This window comes from Mytilus californianus, unplaced genomic scaffold (assembly GCF_021869535.1).
Source record: "Mytilus californianus isolate M0D057914Y unplaced genomic scaffold, xbMytCali1.0.p SCAF_17, whole genome shotgun sequence".
Lineage (NCBI taxonomy): Eukaryota > Metazoa > Mollusca > Bivalvia > Mytilida > Mytilidae > Mytilus > Mytilus californianus.
The window spans coordinates 4,539,661-4,558,751 of record NW_026262659.1 but is presented as its reverse complement, the minus strand read 5'-3'; the positions used below and the strand labels follow the sequence as shown (position 1 = coordinate 4,558,751).

Here is a 19,091-nt window from a genome sequence, read left to right as displayed (position 1 = left end):
TTTCATCTATTTCTACACTTTATAACAAATACTTTCAATTGTTATTTCTCTTGATCTCAATGAGCGTTAAATTGGCTAAAATGGGTTTTATACATTTATGTGTATTTTATTTTCTTTTCTGGATGGTGGTATGAATTTGTTTAAACAGTTTTAATACTGCTATTATAAAATTCAGTTTATTAATGGTCTACAAGTTTTCTTTTTTTATATTGATTTTTAAGCCCTTAATGGATACTTATATAGATAAACAATGCATTATTAATTATAGCTTTCCAATTCAATTATGTTTTCCATAAACAATCATTCTCTTCAGTGATAAAACAGATGATTGAAAACTATAATATATTTCTCTTTTAACCTTTAATATAATAGCCAAAGATTGTATGATCAATACCAAACTAGCTGAGCCTGAGTGCATTCACTTGGAAGAATATCATGTTTTGTGTTTTCCTACATATTTATTCATTATTCATCAAGTTGATACAACAATCAATACAGACCACCATGACACAGAAACAACACATAAAATCAGGGATCTATTATAGCTCCAATCAGAGGAACGTGACACAGAAACAACACACATAAAATCAGGGATCTATTAACGACCCGATCAGAGGAACGTGACACAGAAACAACACATAAAATCAGGGATCTATTATAGACCCGATCAGAGGAACGTGACACAGAAATAACAAATAAAATCAGGGATCTATTATAGACCCGATCAGAGGAACGTGACACAGAAACAACACATAAAATCAGGGATCTATTATAGACCCAATCAGAGGAACGTGACACAGAAACAACACATAAAATCAGGATCTATTATAGACCCGATCAGAGGAACGTGACACAGAAACAACACATAAGATCAGGGATCTATTATAGACCCGATCAGAGGAACGTGACACAGAAACAACACATAAAATCAGAGATCTATTATAGACCCGATCAGAGGAACGTGACACAGAAACAACACATAAAATCAGGGATCTATGTTAGACCCGATCAGAGAAACATGACACAGAAACAACACATAAAATCAGGGATCTATTATAGACCCGATCAGAGGAACGTGACACAGAAACAACACATAAAATCAGGGATCTATTATAGACCCGATCAGAGGAATGTGACACAGAAACAACACATAAAATCAGGGATCTATTATAGACCCAAACAGAGGAACCTGACACAGAAACAACACATAAAATCAGGGATCTATTATAGACCCGATCAGAGGAACGTGACACAGAAACAACACATAAAATCAGGGATCTATTAAAGACACAATCAGAGGAACGTGACACAGAAACAACACATAAAATCAGAGATCTATTATAGACCCGATCAGAGGAACCTGACACAGAAACAACACATAAAATCAGGGATCTATTATAGACCCGATCAGAGGAACCTGACACAGAAACAACACATAAAATCAGGGATCTATTATAGACCCGATCAGAGGAACCTGACACAGAAACAACACATAAAATCAGGGATCTATTATAGACCCGATCAGAGGAACGTGACACAGAAACAACACATAACATCAGGATCTGCTATAGACCCGATCAGAGGAACGTGACACAGAAACAACACATAAAATCAGGATCTATTATAGACCCGATCAGAGGAACGTGACACAGAAACAACACATAAAATCAGGGATCTATTATAGAAGCGATCAGAGGAACGTGACACAGAAACAACACATAAAATCAGGATCTGTTATAGACCTGATCAGAGGAACGTGACACAGAAACAACACATAAAATCAGGATCTGTTATAGACCCGATCAGAGGAACGTAACACAGAAACAACACATAAAATCAGGGATCTGATTATAGACCCGATCAGAGGAACGTGACACAGAAACAACACATAAAATCAGGGATCTATTATAGACCCGATCAGTGGAACCTGACACAGAAACAACACATAAAATCAGAGATCTATTATAGACCCGATCAGAGGAACGTGACACAGAAACAACACATAAAATCAGGATCTATTATAGACCCGATCAGAGGAACGTGACACAGAAACAACACATAAAATCAGGATCTATTATAGACCCGATCAGAGGAACGTGACACAGAAACAACACATAAAATCGGGACCTATTATAGACACGATCAGAGGAACCTATGATTAATCTATGAGGAATTGTATTGAAATATTCTGAGCCACCTATTTTTTTTCTAGTTTTATATCCATAATTTACTTATCAACTTCAAGTTATGCCTAAAAAATTATACCTGTGTTTATAATAACATGCTGAAATTTTTTTTTAGGGTTGGTAGGTATGCAAATTAAGTTTCATTTAAAAAAGAATTTCACTGGTTTAAACAGGGGAAACACTCTTTAATAATGCTTTTTCAAAATCAACAAAACCTTGAAGGCTAGGCACTGAAAATTAGGGTTGGTAGGTTTATGGGCAAACAGAAGCAAGAAAATATTCTGGCCGATTGCATGTACAAAATCATGTTTAATAAAGATGGAAATTAAATAAAAAGGAAAACATTGAATGTCTTCATCATTAACTTAACATAAACATGATAAATAAACTATTTTTTCAACAGCTCAATTCAACAATTTCCTCTCAGTAAAAATTACTTTTTCTGTACTCAAGAGATGTTATTATCATTAAATTCCACAATATTAATTATGATATTATTTCATGATGATCATAACAATAAAAACAAACTTTCCTTCTATCAATGTAAAAAAAAAAACGTTTGATGTGAAGGACCCCCATTAACACATTATTACTTTTGTATTGCAGTAAGGAGAAGTATCAGTTATTATATCACATACAAATATTGATATAGGTTTGTTGCCAACACTAGCTGTAATTCTGTAGAAAAATTATTGTAACTCGACTATAAATCACAGAGAATTGTTTCACGATAACTGCATCCTGGTATAATATACTTGCATTTAGTATTTTTTTACTTAACAAAACTTTTATGTTTAGAGTGAATGTACTAAACTGAAAAAAAATTATTAAGCTTGCAATTAGAATAGAAAGAGATTTAGGGTAAACATCAATGAGACAGAAACTAAAAGAAAAGATATCTAGCGGAAAACTTGCAACTTCTAAATGTTGTCTAAATAAATATTTCAAGCTCTAAATCGCTTTAAGTTGAGAAAAGTTGACAAAGATTCTCTAAGATATACCATCTATATTAACACCAATGCTTGCTTGGTCACTTAATAAAAAGAGGCTTCTTTTGAAAATTATACAAATTTGGCTTACATGAAGGTTTATCATGTGACTTAGTACTTACTTGAAGGTTTATCATGTGACTTGGTACTTACTTGAAGGTTTATCATGTGACTTGGTACTTACTTGAAGGTCTATCATGTGACTTAGAATCCTGAGACACCTCCTTATGTAGATCAGAACAACTGCTCCTAGCCGAGGTAAGGGCCGATCCAAACACTTGACTACTGCTGCCGACTGAATCATTTAAATCCAATTTCATTAAAGAACTAGCATTAGAGCTGACAGAAGAATGACGTTTAAGATTTCCAGGTGCAGGTAGTTTACTCTTCTTTTTATTGTCTATCTTTTTAGAAGCAGGAGGAGGCGCTGCTAAATTTAGTTTACTTTTTATTTTACTATAATCAGGCGTTGGCATATTTGAAACTTTTTTTGGAGGTTTAATTTCTGTTTCTTTCTTTACTGGAGTTGGTGCACTGAGATATTCCTGTAGTTTACTTTTCACCTCTGTTTTTGGCTTAGGAGGAGCACTTTGGTTATTTTCAATCTTATTCATTACGGCATCCCACTTACTCTTAGGAGGAGTCCGTTTTATAATTTTTGGAGGTTCTTTTTCAACCTTTTTATGTCTTTCTTCAGAATGAGATGTATTTTTATCCTCTTTCTCAACCTTTTTTACAACATTCTTTTGAAATTTATTTTTTCTATTTTTAGCCCTTTCTAGTTTTTCTTCTTCACTTAATTCAGGTACTGGTTGGTTTATATAATCAGCAAGTCTTGATGCAACTTTAGGTTTTTTGTAATCTGATTTTTCTAACTCTTTCTTTTTTGGTGTCATTTTCCGTGGAGTTTTTGAAGATTCTTTGTTTGCATCGGTTTCACCATCTCCGTCTTTCTTTTCGTCTGTTGTTGTTGTTGTACCATCTTGATCTACAATCTCAATATTCACTTGAGGAATCTCAGCTTTTGCAGAATCTTTATCCTGATTTTTTCCTCCTACAAGATCTAATTGTTGATCAGCCTCTATTCTCTCATCTTCTACATTCTCATCTGTTGGAGCAGGAGTCTGGACCTATAAAATAAATATGAGAAAGTAGAACGAGATTCATCTTTAGGAGAGGATTATGGACTTGTATCATAAATATGAGAAAACATATAACATTGTCCATTTTCCAATAAATCATAATATCAGTTAAATGACCATGAACCATTGATTGATTTCTTGTTAACTTTGCATCAGACCGAAACAGTTATATCAGATTATCCTGAGCAAGATAATCCTCAATTATCATGTCATTGGTTTTTCCCTAAAATATGTCAAAATCTTACAGTTTTGAAGAACTACTCTTGGACAACTGTTTTTGTACTCCACTTATCAACTTCAATGAAATGTAACATCAACATACATTCCACTTGTAATTTACTATCATGTGCAAAAATTCATAACCTATTGTCATCATAAGCCAATTAGATATTTCTGACTTTATTCTATATAATGTCCCTCAGGCCACATATTGCAATAGATAATTAATTGTCCCCCTCATTATTCTACTAAAATAACAATGCTGATATAAGAGAGAAAGAAAAAACAGTGGACATTAATCTTTAATAAGAGATAGTTCATGAGGTCGTTTTTTGACCCCTTAAATTCTAATATTACAAAGTATGATTAATCTCATAAATAACACACCCAGAAGTTCACAAGACTTGAGTCCTTCAAATATCAATAAAAATATATTCAAATTTATCATACATTATAAATAAGATGATGTGGTATGAGTGCCAATGAGACAACTCTCCATCCAAGTCACAATGTATAAAAAGTTAACAATTATAGGTCAAAGTACGTCCTTCAACACGGAGCCTTGGCTCACACCGAAACAGCAAGCTATAAAGTGCCCCAAAATGCCTAGTGTAAAACAATTCAAATAGGAAAACCAACAGTCTAATCTATATAAAAAACGAGAAAAGAGAAACACTTATGAACCACATCAACAAACGACAACCAATGAGCAATAAGTTCCTGACCTAGGACAGGTGCATAAAAATGCAGCGGGTTTAAATGTTTTAACAGGCGCCAACCTTCACCCTAACCTAAGACAGTAGAGTGTAAGTTTGTTTCAAGTTAAAACATTTTAATCTTGTGAAATTAAGGGAAATCTGCCGGAACAAAACTTTCTCTTCTAAAGTTCAATTCTCTTTAAGATATGAGAAACAGTATTATTCAGCAAGATGTTTCATTAAAAATGTCTAAAACAAAGATGTTGGTGTAATTGAAATATATCTTTTGGTAAGATTTTCACTTAACCTTACCAAAAAACTATAAGTAATGTATCTTTAACTCTCAAATATTTGAATCAAATTGGGTTTTTTTAATACTGTATTTTGATTGCTAGGTATGACTTTTGGATGATTATTTAGGTCTTCCAATTGGAGTCCAATTAACATATATATTGCAAGTCTCTTTTTATTCATGTTTATGTTGCCATAGTAACTGTACAATTGACACAGCACTTGACTTTGTCATTTTCAATAAATTAAATTGTATTTACACATTGTTCTATGATCCGGAATATAATGCATCCTTTCTGAAGAAGTTATTAAAACAATAAGAATTTTCAAGTTTCAAATAATTTTTTTTTAAATTTCATTCTCAAAGTAACTGAATACTAAAGTGAAAATATTATAAAAAACAAAATGTCCTCTATATATAAATTCTCCTTACCAATTTATCCATTGCCTTTACAGAGCTACAGTCCCATCCTAGAATGATAACCCTGTCACATGTTTTGTTATATATTTCCTAGCTTTAGGAATGTACATATGTCTACATATATCAAAACATCTTTCTCATCTGTGTCAGAATAATGGTATATAAACTTCAGGGTTATTGTCTGCTAAATTCTGCACTTTTTACTTTAGTCTTTACTGTCTTTGATTATGAAGTTAAAGAGCTGTGCTTTTCAAATTTTCTGTTCAAATTTCTATTTGACATTTAAACTAAGCATTTTGTGTAAGGCAAGTACCCCTTATGCTTGTTTGAAGCACATTTTTTTTGTAGTTAATTTTTTAAAACAAGAGTGATAGGAGGGAGGATGTAAATGGGAAGATGTGCATTGAATAACTTGTGTTGTTGGCTTGCTATTTCACCAACGTGTACCAAACAGCTTTTTCACATTATAATTCGAATATAATACATAGGTCCATTTCTAAGTATCACAATTTATAGTATTCATGAAGTATCAGTCTTTGGCACATATCTAGAAGAACTTTCAATAATTCTCAAACCATAAAAACAGCCTAAAAAAATACAGCTCCACTGCTTGCTTATTCTATTAATCCCATTCTATTGTCATTTTGTTACTTATATATTTCTAGTGTTCTCATCTCTAAAGCAAACAGTCATAATGCTCTAGGGTTAATTTTGTAGCACAAAATCATTTTAAAAGAAGAAAACATTACTTGCCTGTGAATATTTTATATAAATATGTGAAAAACACTTTCCATTTTCTTCGATAAAAAATCACCCATCAAAAATTAAATCAACATGAATTTAAGAACATTAAGAAACTGATCGTTTAAATGTTCAATACTGACTTTGTTACTTATTTATATAATGGTATTTATACAATTATGTCATTTAAAAGCTATAAGGATACTTTAATTGTAGTTTAAATATTAAATCTTAAATTAAGGAGCTTAAAGCTGAATGTGTGTGTGTGTGAAGTTACACAAGAAATATACCACCTGATGGATTGTATGGATAACATAAGTTTCCTATTTGGTATTCCAAGTTTAATACTAGATGTAGAATATGAAAATAGAAACACAATTATTGTGGACAGATAGATGGTTTTTTTTTTTAAGTCTAGGTCTAAACGACTTTAAATTATATTGATTTTTAGGTCTGAATTTCCCAGGACTTGTATTTAAACAGCAGTATTCACAAATGTTAGCTTTAAGGTCTGTAGTTCCGTTTACAAACTTAAGATTTAGGTTGATGGTAAGTTATATTTATTTGACTTACTTATCTCATAAGATTTTTTGTGAAAATACTAAGTGAGGTTTTGAATAAAGTAAATTCGTCATGAAATGACAGGAATTTTGAACATCAGCGGTTCATATCATTTCTTTCTTTTGTTTACTTGAATTCCTATTCACCTGAACCTTATTTCACCAATCAATTTGTACATTTTTGTAAGTGACATGTGCAGACCATATGTTTCACCTAATTTTTTCTTTTGACTATTATGCAATATTATATCAGCTGAATATTCTTAACAATATAATAAACTGTCTGATATAATAAACAAAAGAACAATCATATTAAATAGGGAAATAACACCTCATTGATCTTATGCTGTTTTTTTACTTTAATCTGTCTATTCAAATTCTAAGGAAATTCTTGGTAGGTGCAGATAAGAATATGTGTCAATAGGACATGATGCCTTACTTGTACAATATCCTGTTTCTATGTTCAGTGAACTATGAAACCAGGGTCAAAACCATAATTTGGAATATAATTTCAAACATTTACATCATAATGAGCATAAATAATTTACTGAGTTTCAAGTTAATCTGACCACAACTTCATGGTAAACTATCTTTACCAAAAATAAATAAATGGAGAATGTGTCTAGATGATGCCCCTGCTTGCATATTACACCATAAAGGGATATAACTCAAGAACAGTAAAGGTGACGCAACCCAAACTCGAAATTGATATGTGTTTTGTGGTAATAAGCATTGTGTGTATAAGTTTCACAACATTTGGTTGAGGCAAACTAAAGTTAGAGACATATGTAGGGACGTACAGAGGGACAAGGGTTACACTTAATGCCCCCTCCACTGCGGTACTGTCACATGTACAAAGACAATATAGTACAGCTATGAACAACAAGACTTACCTTAACTTTTTGTAGATCCAAACTTGGTACTTGTTCTGACAGAACTTCCTTTGCTTCACTTAAACTACCACAAATAATGTCACTGAAAAAACAACAACAAAGGCCATATTTATCTGGCAAATTAACAAAACAATGCCGCAACCATTTCTCTATACTATAATAATACACAATACATACAGCAAAATAATCTCTGGAATTAATGTCAGAAAAATATAAGTTAAACAATATTATCTGAATAACCAGTACACTGACATTTGGGTAATGGTATTTTATAATATATAAGACTGAAAGCAGGTTAATTCTGTTAAACAAATCAAATATAAGATACGCTTATGGATTTGCTACTTAAATCTATTAAGTTTAAAGTACATGTACAAAATACGGCTGTAATGGCTTAATGGCTTATATACAGTAAGTAACCTACTTAGAGCTAGCTTACTGACCACAAAATATATTTTGAAAATCACATGGTTTGATATAAAAAAATAATCGTCTTATTTTCTATTTTCAGTCAAAAACTGCTAGACCCCTCAGTCATTGATCCAGAAAATTTGTATATTGGAGGTTCCAGTGTAATCTTCAGGTCTACAACAAAAATTCTGAAGAAAGAGGTTTAATCCCTCAGACCCCTCTACCTAGATCTTTTTTCTCTTTACTCCTGACCAAAAACCAAAATGTGAAATTATATAAAAAATAGATGTGATATGATTGCAAATGGGGTAACTATCAACCATGGACTGAAGGACATGGAAATGTAGACCCACAGGTCACTGTATAGAATTAAACAAAACCCATAACAAATAGTAAACCAAGGACCAAAGGACATAGAAATGTAGACCCACAGGTCACTGTACAGACTTAAATAAATTAAACCCATAATATATAGTAAACCAAGGACTAAAGGACATAGAAATGTAGACCTACAGGTCACTGTACAGACTTAAATAACTTAACCCATAACATATAGTAAACCAAGGACTAAAGGACATAGAAATGTAGACCCACAGGTCACTGTATGGACTTAAATAACTTAAACCAATAACATATAGTAAACCAAGGACTAAAGGACATAGAAATGTAGACCCACAGGTCACTGTACAGACTTAAATAACTTAACCCATAACATATAGTAAACCAAGGACTAAAGGACATAGAAATGTAGACCCACAGGTCACTGTATGGACTTAAATAACTTAAACCAATAACATATATTAAACCAAGAACCAAGGACATAGAAATGTAGACCCACATGTCACTGTACAGACTTAAACAAAACCCATAACATATAGTAAACCAAGGACCAAAGGACATAGAAATGTAGACCCACAGGTCACTGTACAGACTTAAACAACTTAAACCCATAACATATAGTAAACCAATGACCAAGGACATAGAAATGTAGACCCACAGGTCACTGTACAGACTTAAACAACTTAAACCCATAACATATAGTAAACCAATGACCAAGGACATAGAAATGTAGACCTACAGGTCACTGTACAGACATAAACAACTTAAACCCATAACATATAGTAAACCAAGGACTAAGGACATAGAAATGTAGACATACAGGTCACTGTACAGACATAAACAACTTAAACCCATAACATATAGTAAACCAAGGACTAAGGACATAGAAATGTAGACATACAGGTCACTGTACAGACTGTAATAACTTAAATCCATAACATATAGTAAACCAAGGACCAAAGGACATAGAAATGTAGACCCACAGGTCACTGTACAGACATAAACAACTTAAACCCATAACATATAGTAAACCAAGGACCAAGTACATGGAAATGTAGACCCACAGGTCACTGCACAGACTTTAATAACTTAAACCCATAACATATAGTAAACCAATGACTAAAGGACATAGAAATGTAGACCTATGGGTCACTGTACAGACTTAAATAACTTAAACCCATAACATATAGTAAACCAAGGACCAAAGGACATAGAAATGTAGGCCCACAGGTCACTGTACAGACTTAAACAACACACTTAACATATAGTAAACCAAGGACTAAAGGACATAGAAATATAGACCCACAGGTCACTGTACAGACTTAAATAACTTAAAACCCATAACATATAGTAAACAAAGGACCAAAGGACATAGAAATATAGACCTACAGGTCACTGTACAGACTGTAATAAAACTTATCAGAACCCATAACATATAGTAAACCAAGGACCAAAGGACATAGAAATGTAGACCCACAGGTCACTGTACAGACTGAAATAACTTAAACCCATAACATATAGTAAACCCAGGACCAAAGGACATAGAAATGTAGACCCACAAATCACTGTACAGACTTAAACAAAACCCATACCATATATAGTAAACTTCAAAGTCATAGGGATAACAAAATCTGAAACATTTCAAAAGAGATAAATAATGGCTTGATTTCAGCTAATAATTCTAAAAGAAATACAATTAAGGCAGTCAGCTAACAATGACAACCACTGGACTAAACTAAAGGTTCCTAGCTTCAGACAGACATAAACAGAATGTGGCATGCTTAATAAACCAGTTGGTGTACACTCAACCCTCCTTAATATGGTACAGTGGTGTTACAGCACAAAATATCAACAAACTGTAAAAATCCAATGAGAAGTGCTTGACTCATCAGATTGGCATCACTAACAAAATGACAATTTATGACACAAATTACAAATCTTAGAGTAAATACTCACAATTACTGAAAGCTAGTTCTAAGCCACAAGTTAATATTAGGTTTTCCCCGGACCATAAAAAATCAATCAGAATATATCATTTGTATCAGCTAGTTTTGTGTAAAGTGAAATCCAGAACAAAATCTTTAATAAGCTTTCTAGAAGAGCTAAAGGACAAATTTAGAAATTGTGAGATTGCTAAGTAGATAAATAAAGGTATTAGTCAGTCAGTATTGTTATTTTCCTGGCTCTATAGTAAAGAAACTTAAAGATGGCAGGTTTTTAATGTGTGTGTTGTTTAGAATGATCATTATAAAAAACTTGATTGATCATACATTTAAGTATCTTACTTTGTAGAAAGAAATACTACATGCCCTTATGTAAATGATTGTTTTTTACTGATTATTATGGAGGACTTGAAATAGTCATAAAAAAAACATGAAAAATCCAAGAACTGTTTGGAACAACTTTATCTAATATTTCCATCAAAGACAATTCCCCACTATGTCTTAATATACCAAGTAGAAAGTGTGTAGTGTCAACATCTATTCTATCAATTTTACCCATTAATGTGAAAAATCTGTCAAATAACTGGAAAAAAATCCAGAATGTTTAGTAACTACTTTATCTCAAATTACATTTAAGATAATTTCCCTAATAAATCAGAAAATACCCAGTGCAAAGTGTCACCATCTATTCTATCAATTTTAACCTTTAATGTGTAAAAATCTGTCAAATATCAAAATCCATATCATAAGAGATCAAACATTATATAATTGTGTATTGCCTCAAGATATGAAAAGGATTACAAATAAAATCTGCAATACACTCCTCGAAATACATAATAATATTTTGATCTAAGACAATTATTTGCACATCTCTTGTCAAAATTATTTATATAAGAAGATATTAGAGATCTAGAACACACAAAGAGATACACCCTGGGGATAATTTTCTACTTATTTGTAATTTATTAAATGGGTATGTTGTTTGTCGATGTTATTTGTTTTGCTTCACCAAAGAAACAAAAATATGTTACAAATATTTCTATGTATTTGTCATCTGACTCAGGACACTGTCCTTTCAAGGTCAGACTTACAATGGCCAGTCGGTTTATGTTGAATGTTATGCTATCTTGTATATTAAATTATTCAAACAAATTTTTTTTTTTTTTCATTCACTTCATTCAAAATATTTAAATTCAAATTGTATTTTGAAAAATGAGATTTGGAAATGTTTGCCTAAATATATCTGATATTGTTTTATGTTAATTCTTGTGAGTCTATTTAAATGAAAATAAACATATTCTACTTCTTCTCCTATAGAGTACATGTAAAAGGTATTTTTAACTGAATTTGAATTTTTTGGTAAAAATTATACTATTGTGAGCAAGTATTACATTTTTAGTGCTCAATATTACATAGATAAATCTGAGTGGTTAATTGATTGTTGGTGTTTAAGGCCACTTTCAGCCCTTTTGGTTATATTATGGCCACCAGTTTTTATTGGTGGAGGAAGCCGGAGTAGATAAATCTGATAACAGTTTCTACATCACAATGCATGGTAATATAGGATGTCCTATAAAGTAATGGAAACTAATTGAGCTATTGATATGGGAAGACTTAACTTTATAGAAGAAATAAAATGATAATAAAATGTCATAATAGACGGAAGGAAGCTCTTATAGAGTCTGTTATATTAATGACTTACTAGTATAAAAAGTCTTATAGCTTCAGATATTGGAATACTGATGATCAATATGAACCCTATAGAATTGATGTCTTATTGCTCTCACTAAAAGAACTCCAAAGTTTTAAAAATCAGTTTTTCTCTCTTTTCTAAATAGCTTTTATATTCAATATGCTATTCCCTCATCTTGATTGAGCAAAATATTTTCAAATGGATTTGTTTAGAGATATAGCTGTGGCTATGCATGATTGCACTACTGTTATAATAACATTTACACAAAGCTAAGAAATAAGATTTTCAATGTCCTCAAATATTAAAGGAATACTAACATTTTTCATCTAATTCTGTATTGCTATAGGATTCCTATTTTACAAACTGCACATATTCTATGAAAATGTTAACTTACATATCAGATGAAATCTCTCTAAGAGTATCCGTATCTGCTATAATAGTCCCGGCATCACTATACATGTCCGAATCACTTTCAAGGTCCTTGGCCCGTCTCGTACCTTTTAACACGGCTACAATACAAATGAAATTGATCACTTTCTAATGTATTTAAACTTTTATGTCGAAAATACATTTGATTTCATACAAAAAGAAAAAATATCTTTGTGATAACGTAGTAGAATGTGATAAACGATATGGCCCCTTGACAGTTCAACCTGTTGACAACCAACTCAGGTAACAGTGACACTATATACTTTAAGATGTTTGCAGGTGAAATAAATAAAAATTAAGATTTATTACTAATGGAGGTACATGTATTAAATTTCTAAATCAGTTACAACATGCTCATTATGAATTAAACATTTCACCTATTTAACAAACTGTAACAATAAAGGTAAACTTTAATTTGGTTCTTCATACTTTTTGTGGTTCTTCTCTTTAGAATAAGAATTAGCATTTAATATATTAACCTATTTGCAAAAATACATATATATATATATATATATAAGTCAATTTTGGTTAATATTGGTCCTATGTTTTCTTAAAACAATATTTTTCACAATAACAGTGAATGATGGATTGAAGAGCTGTTTGGGTAATGTGAGGACGGTAAACATAACGTATTCAGGTGAGGTGTTAAATGAGTGAAGTTATTTCAGCATTTCTATACCTGCCACCTTCTAAAATTCTTTCAGGGGGGATTTAAGTGGGGGCAGAGGTGACCAGGCCCCCCTTATGGAGCTTCATTTATGGTTAATCCAGACCTTTTACCAGTTTCACTACAAATTTTGTCTTGTTTGGGGGCCCATGCCCCCCCCCTCCCCCCCCCCCTTTTCAAAATCCTGGATCTGCATCTATAGAGTCTGTAAGCACAAAAGAACCTATGCTTTACTTGCATGTAATCTAACATTGTATGTTTTTGAATGAGTAGAGATTTAATGCCATTTTAATGTCTGTTTATGGTATTCGGTTCATTTTTAGATGTAGTCTCTGTATATCTGAGGGGCATCAGCCACAAAGATAAGAGACGATTAAATCTGATTTACATAGGAGTAATAAATAAATATTTTATCTTTTCTCTTGTTCTAAAAAGAACAATTAGTTTTGATAAAACAGGAATAGTGTCATTATATCACATTTTTCAGATGCAGTAACACTTTCAGAAGATGTTTTGTAGTTATAGACCTTATCACTAGCTGCTTTTGTATGGCAATATGAATCCCTGTACTATCTTGAATTACCAAAATCTGAACTTTTTGCTGACAAATAATAACACTTCTATGTAAATATTGGAAGATTTAAAGTCAGGCCAACCCATCTCATGTTCTCATCCCCATAAATCAGGAAAGAAGATCTGAATTTCACTAAACCACTAGCATATTTATTTCAAAATCATGTGATTTCTAGGACAAGTTTTAAGCTATAAATCAAAAGTTTTATGTATTTACTATTAACCAATTTAAATAAATCAAGTATTGCATCTTGTTTTAAACAGCAGTATTACTAGCATGGCCTTGAAAGATTAAAAAACGGGCTAAAAACAAAATCCGTCTGAAAATTTCTTGAATAGAATACCTGTACAAACAAATGTCATAGTGACAAACATTATATGTTCAGAGACCAATATTGACAGGTACAAATTAAAAAGCACAAAAACCATTGTCTAGTAAAATAAGTTTCTTCCTATATATATTGCAGCCACTGAATGTGATACTGCATACAAATATCACTCAGACATCATAATGACAGGGGATAAATATACTATTTTTAAAATGGGGCCTCCATCAAGTCAACTGTGACTGTTTGTATTGTAATATACAGCATGATATGGAAAAATTATCTCCAAATGAAACGTTTTCAGTGAATGTTTGCATCTCAGAGTTAAGAAAAAACCCTTAAAAATTAGGAAGAAAGATGCTTTTATAATGTTATAAATTTTGATGAAAATATCTCACTATTGTGTAACAGCAAATAATGCTCATATAATAAAGAATAAAAAAAAGATTTTTATAATTGTTGCGACTTGGAATATTTCCTGTTTAATGTAAATGTGACCTTTAGACAGCCCAAAATCATTCCCATATGTACATATAATTCAGCAGCAAATGGTACATCATGCTACTGGCCTAATTTGAAATCTTTCTGTTTTAAAAGTAGTACGTGAAAATAATGTGATAAAATATTTGTTGGATGACAAACAGACAGACCAGACAGACAAACAAGGTGCACACAGTAGGATTATAAAAATATATTAATGGATGAAAGAAAAGAATATGAAAACTTTCAAAAAAATTATTTTTTACCCCACAAAATTAGTTAAAGCTAAATTATTAACACGACAGATACTGAAAACCCAGCTTAGATGTTTCTTGCTCTTAATTTCATTATTATTTAAGATGTGTCATTAATATCAAGCAATCAGATTTAAAGCTTATATATTTTTTTCAGATAGAATCCCATACTATGAATCACTACAAGAGAAGCTGTTGGTATAAAATCAATACTATACTATTCTCTTGAGAAACAATGGAGACTGAAACTATTTGCTGTTCCTCAATAATACAGTCTAATTATAGCTTAAATTCAATAAAGACTCTAGAAAGGTTTGGTAAAGTGTGGAATAATGTCATCATATATCTAATTTCTGTATTAGATTGACTTATTTAACCTTCGGATGCTACTGTATAATTTTAGAAGAGGTCGTTTGTATTTTAATGTATTGTCTTTAGCAAGAAGTGACTTGCATGAGTATGTTTTTTTTAGAAGTATAATGTTTAAAATATCCAAGATAGATACTAGTCATAGGGGCTGTATTAAGTTTTACTTGTTTTCAGAGAAAAAAATACTTTCATTATCTTGCATGTTGACTGGTACTTTTCCATTTGTAGGTGGTACTTTTCAATACATTCCATGAATATCCAATATAAAAATTCCTTAATTCAGGCGGTACTTATCAGAAGCACAGAAAAGTAAAAGTACCAGGTATTGCCTCCTAATGAATGTTAACATACTAAAACAATACATTCACTGTCCACAAGAAGTTTTTAAAGCAAAATACTATTTGTTTTTGTGCTCAAATAAAACAAAAGGAAAAACTTCAATGGAATAGTAGATGACTATAAAATGCATATTTTAAGTGCCTCTTCTTTCAGTTGCATTTTAATTGAGATAACTGTATTGTATTCAAAGATTTGCAAACATCAGTGTTTGATTTGATGGTCAGAAATACTGTTCACTAGGTCTGCTCACATGTCGTCTGTAAACTTAATTTGTGACCATCAAATCACCTATTGATACATGCAAATCTTCAAATACAATACTGCTATTTCCTAATATTTGCTTTATAGTATAAATATTGTCTATCTGTGTGGCTGTTTGTCTGTCTGTTAATCCATTGTTAGTATCACTACCCTACCTGATTGATAATGTTTGAAAGTTTCAGCATAAGCTTGATCTAGGTCAGTGACCTTGTGGTCATCTGTTTTCCGGTCTGTCCATTCTGTTGGTGAATTCATGGTCACAGTACCCATTTCTGAATCAGTGTCAGGCACATATCCTACAAAATAAAACACTTGTAGGTTAAAACAATAATTCATTTTTTGGAAACTTTTAACTGGTTTTATTTGCTGACTGACAAAGATGAGAGAATTTCCAAGTTGTTGATCGATAGTTATATTTAACAGGACAGAGGATCACATTGCTACATGTTATAATTTCAATATTTTAAATAATGTTACTAACTCTAAATAAATTTCTCCAAATAAATAAAAATGAATTGTTATGATAAAAGTAAGCGTCCTACAAACACCAGATGATGATTTTATGCCATCACCAAAACTTCCCACTCGTAATGGAGGAATAAAACCAATATGGCCATCACCAAAACTTCCCACTCGTAATGGAGGAATGAAACCAATATGGCCATCACCAAAACTTCCCACTCGTAATGGAGGAATGAAACCAATATGGCCATCACCAAAACTTCCCACTCGTAATGGAGGAATAAAACCACTATGGCCATCACCAAAACTTCCCACTCGTAATGGAGGAATAAAACCACTATGGCCATCACCAAAACTTCCCACTCATAATGGAGGAATGAAACCAATATGGTCTCCTTTTCACAACATATTCAATTAGAAGAAATGTTTTTGAGATGGAAATTTTAAGAAAATGTTTGGAAAGATAAACTGTTAATACAGAAATATTTCAAGCCTATGTAACCTAAATCACAAGTGTTAATCCCACCAACGCCAATATCAGCACACCCCAAGTCTTTATTCCATGAATATTGTTGCAAGGAAGGAATTTGGAGACTTCCAATTAGTCTAACTGAGGTATGGACATGATGTATGAACAGATGAATGGTTCATAGAAAAATCTGCATTAAAAAAAGGTACTGGTAATGCAATATTGTGCACCACTTTCTAGAGGCAACACATCACCACTCTGACATCCTTAATCACTGGAGTCAAAGTTTGTAACAGTTACATGGTTTAAATTTTCTTTTTTTTAATTTTCATGTGGCTATAAAATCATAGACTTACATTTACAAATTGAATTTAAAAATAAATGGTGAACTCAAGAACGGTAAAAGTGACACCACCTAAATTCGACCTTGATCTGAGTTTTGTGGTAATAAGCATTGTGTATAAGTTCATAACATTTGGTCAAGGCAAACTTAAGTTGGAGAACGGAAACAAAAAATTCAGCAATTTTTCCATTTGTAAAGGGGCATAACTCTAAAACAGTAAAAGTGACACCACCCAAATTCGAACTTGATCTGTGATTTGTGGTAATAAGCATTATGTATAAGTTTCATAACATTTGGTTGAGGCTAACTTAAGTTAGAGAACAGAAACCAATTTTTGGGACAGACAGACGGATGGACAAAGGTAACACTTAATGCCCCTCCGATGACGGAAAATTATCATGGACTAGGAAACCTTGCTTGATGTTTACTGGTGTCACCATGAACCACAAAACTGGAAGGCCAAGAATTAAACAACTTTATGGAAACTTAATTAAATGAAGTACATGTAAAAAAAATCACTTCATAAGTGCAAAATTCCCAAAATGTAGTATCATGTTGTTCATAATGAATGAATGAATAGATGAAGAATTTAAAATCCAAAACCAGAAAATGTACCTTTTATTCTCACATTCTTTTTCTTTTTCTTGAAGACTACAAAGTTATTGGACTTTTAATCACTTAACAAAATTTTGGAATGCAGAATAATATTTTATAATTATCTGGGATTTTTCCACAAATTAGGTAAATTTCTCAAAACTTTGGTTGGGCAAATATATTCTGAAACTGCATGATTTTTTCTGCTGTTCAAAAAGAAATAGAGAAATGAATTTTTGGTAGAATGATTTGAAATAATGTACTTAAAATATAAAAACAGGGCAAAAAAGGTGAATTTTCCGCCTATTCATGTAGTCAAAAGTACTGAACTTGGAGATGGATGTTCGTAGTCATCAATCATTTAGACAAATGATGAACTCCATATAGACAGCCTGCCTTTTTAAAACTTGAAAATTCATTTTTTTTTTAAATTGTATTATGGTAGGAATTTAAAACATTGCATTAAGATTTTTTGTGGATGTGATCAATTAACCTGATTATTTTTTAACTCAGTGTATTGTCTATCATATGTATTATTTTACAATACTTTACTGAAGTAATTACTTCTGATTTTAAGAAGAAAGTTAATTTTAGAACAATTCAGACATTAATGTGCAGTTAAAACAGGTTTCTCTTGGCATCATTTCTACATATTACATATTGTAAAGTAATAAACATTCTACTGTGTGGAGCATGTTATTTTATTTCTCAGTTTTTACCATAAATTTCTATACAATAAACATGACACAAGTTTCCGGTAAACAAAAGGTATTCAAGAATGGAAGAAAACACTGGACTTTAAATGTCTTATTTTCCTGATTCTAATGAATGTATTTAGAAATGTACAACACTACAGTGCTGTGGATGGATTCATTATTATTCATTAAGTTTTCATGGGCATAGATAAACCATCAACTGAAATGTTCAACGAAGTATAAATTGTTCATAGAATCGTTATTTCTTAGGTACCAATTTTCGTGGATTTCATGGGCAACCAAT

The 19,091-nt window shown here is 31.8% G+C and overlaps 1 protein-coding gene across 7 annotated transcripts in view; it reads right to left on the bottom strand.

Moving 5' to 3' along the window:
* LOC127726261 (CAP-Gly domain-containing linker protein 1-like) overlaps positions 1-19,091 on the bottom strand; it is a 92,396-nt gene that overhangs the window by 47,537 nt on the left and 25,768 nt on the right. For all 7 annotated transcript variants that reach the window (XM_052233569.1, XM_052233568.1, XM_052233566.1 and 4 more), the window contains 4 exons: positions 16,380-16,520; positions 12,921-13,035; positions 8,141-8,222; positions 3,360-4,305 (listed from right to left, as the gene is read on the bottom strand). In XM_052233569.1, coding sequence (XP_052089529.1) covers positions 3,360-4,305; positions 8,141-8,222; positions 12,921-13,035; positions 16,380-16,520 — 1,284 coding nt within the window. The remainder of the gene's footprint in view (positions 1-3,359; positions 4,306-8,140; positions 8,223-12,920; positions 13,036-16,379; positions 16,521-19,091) is intronic.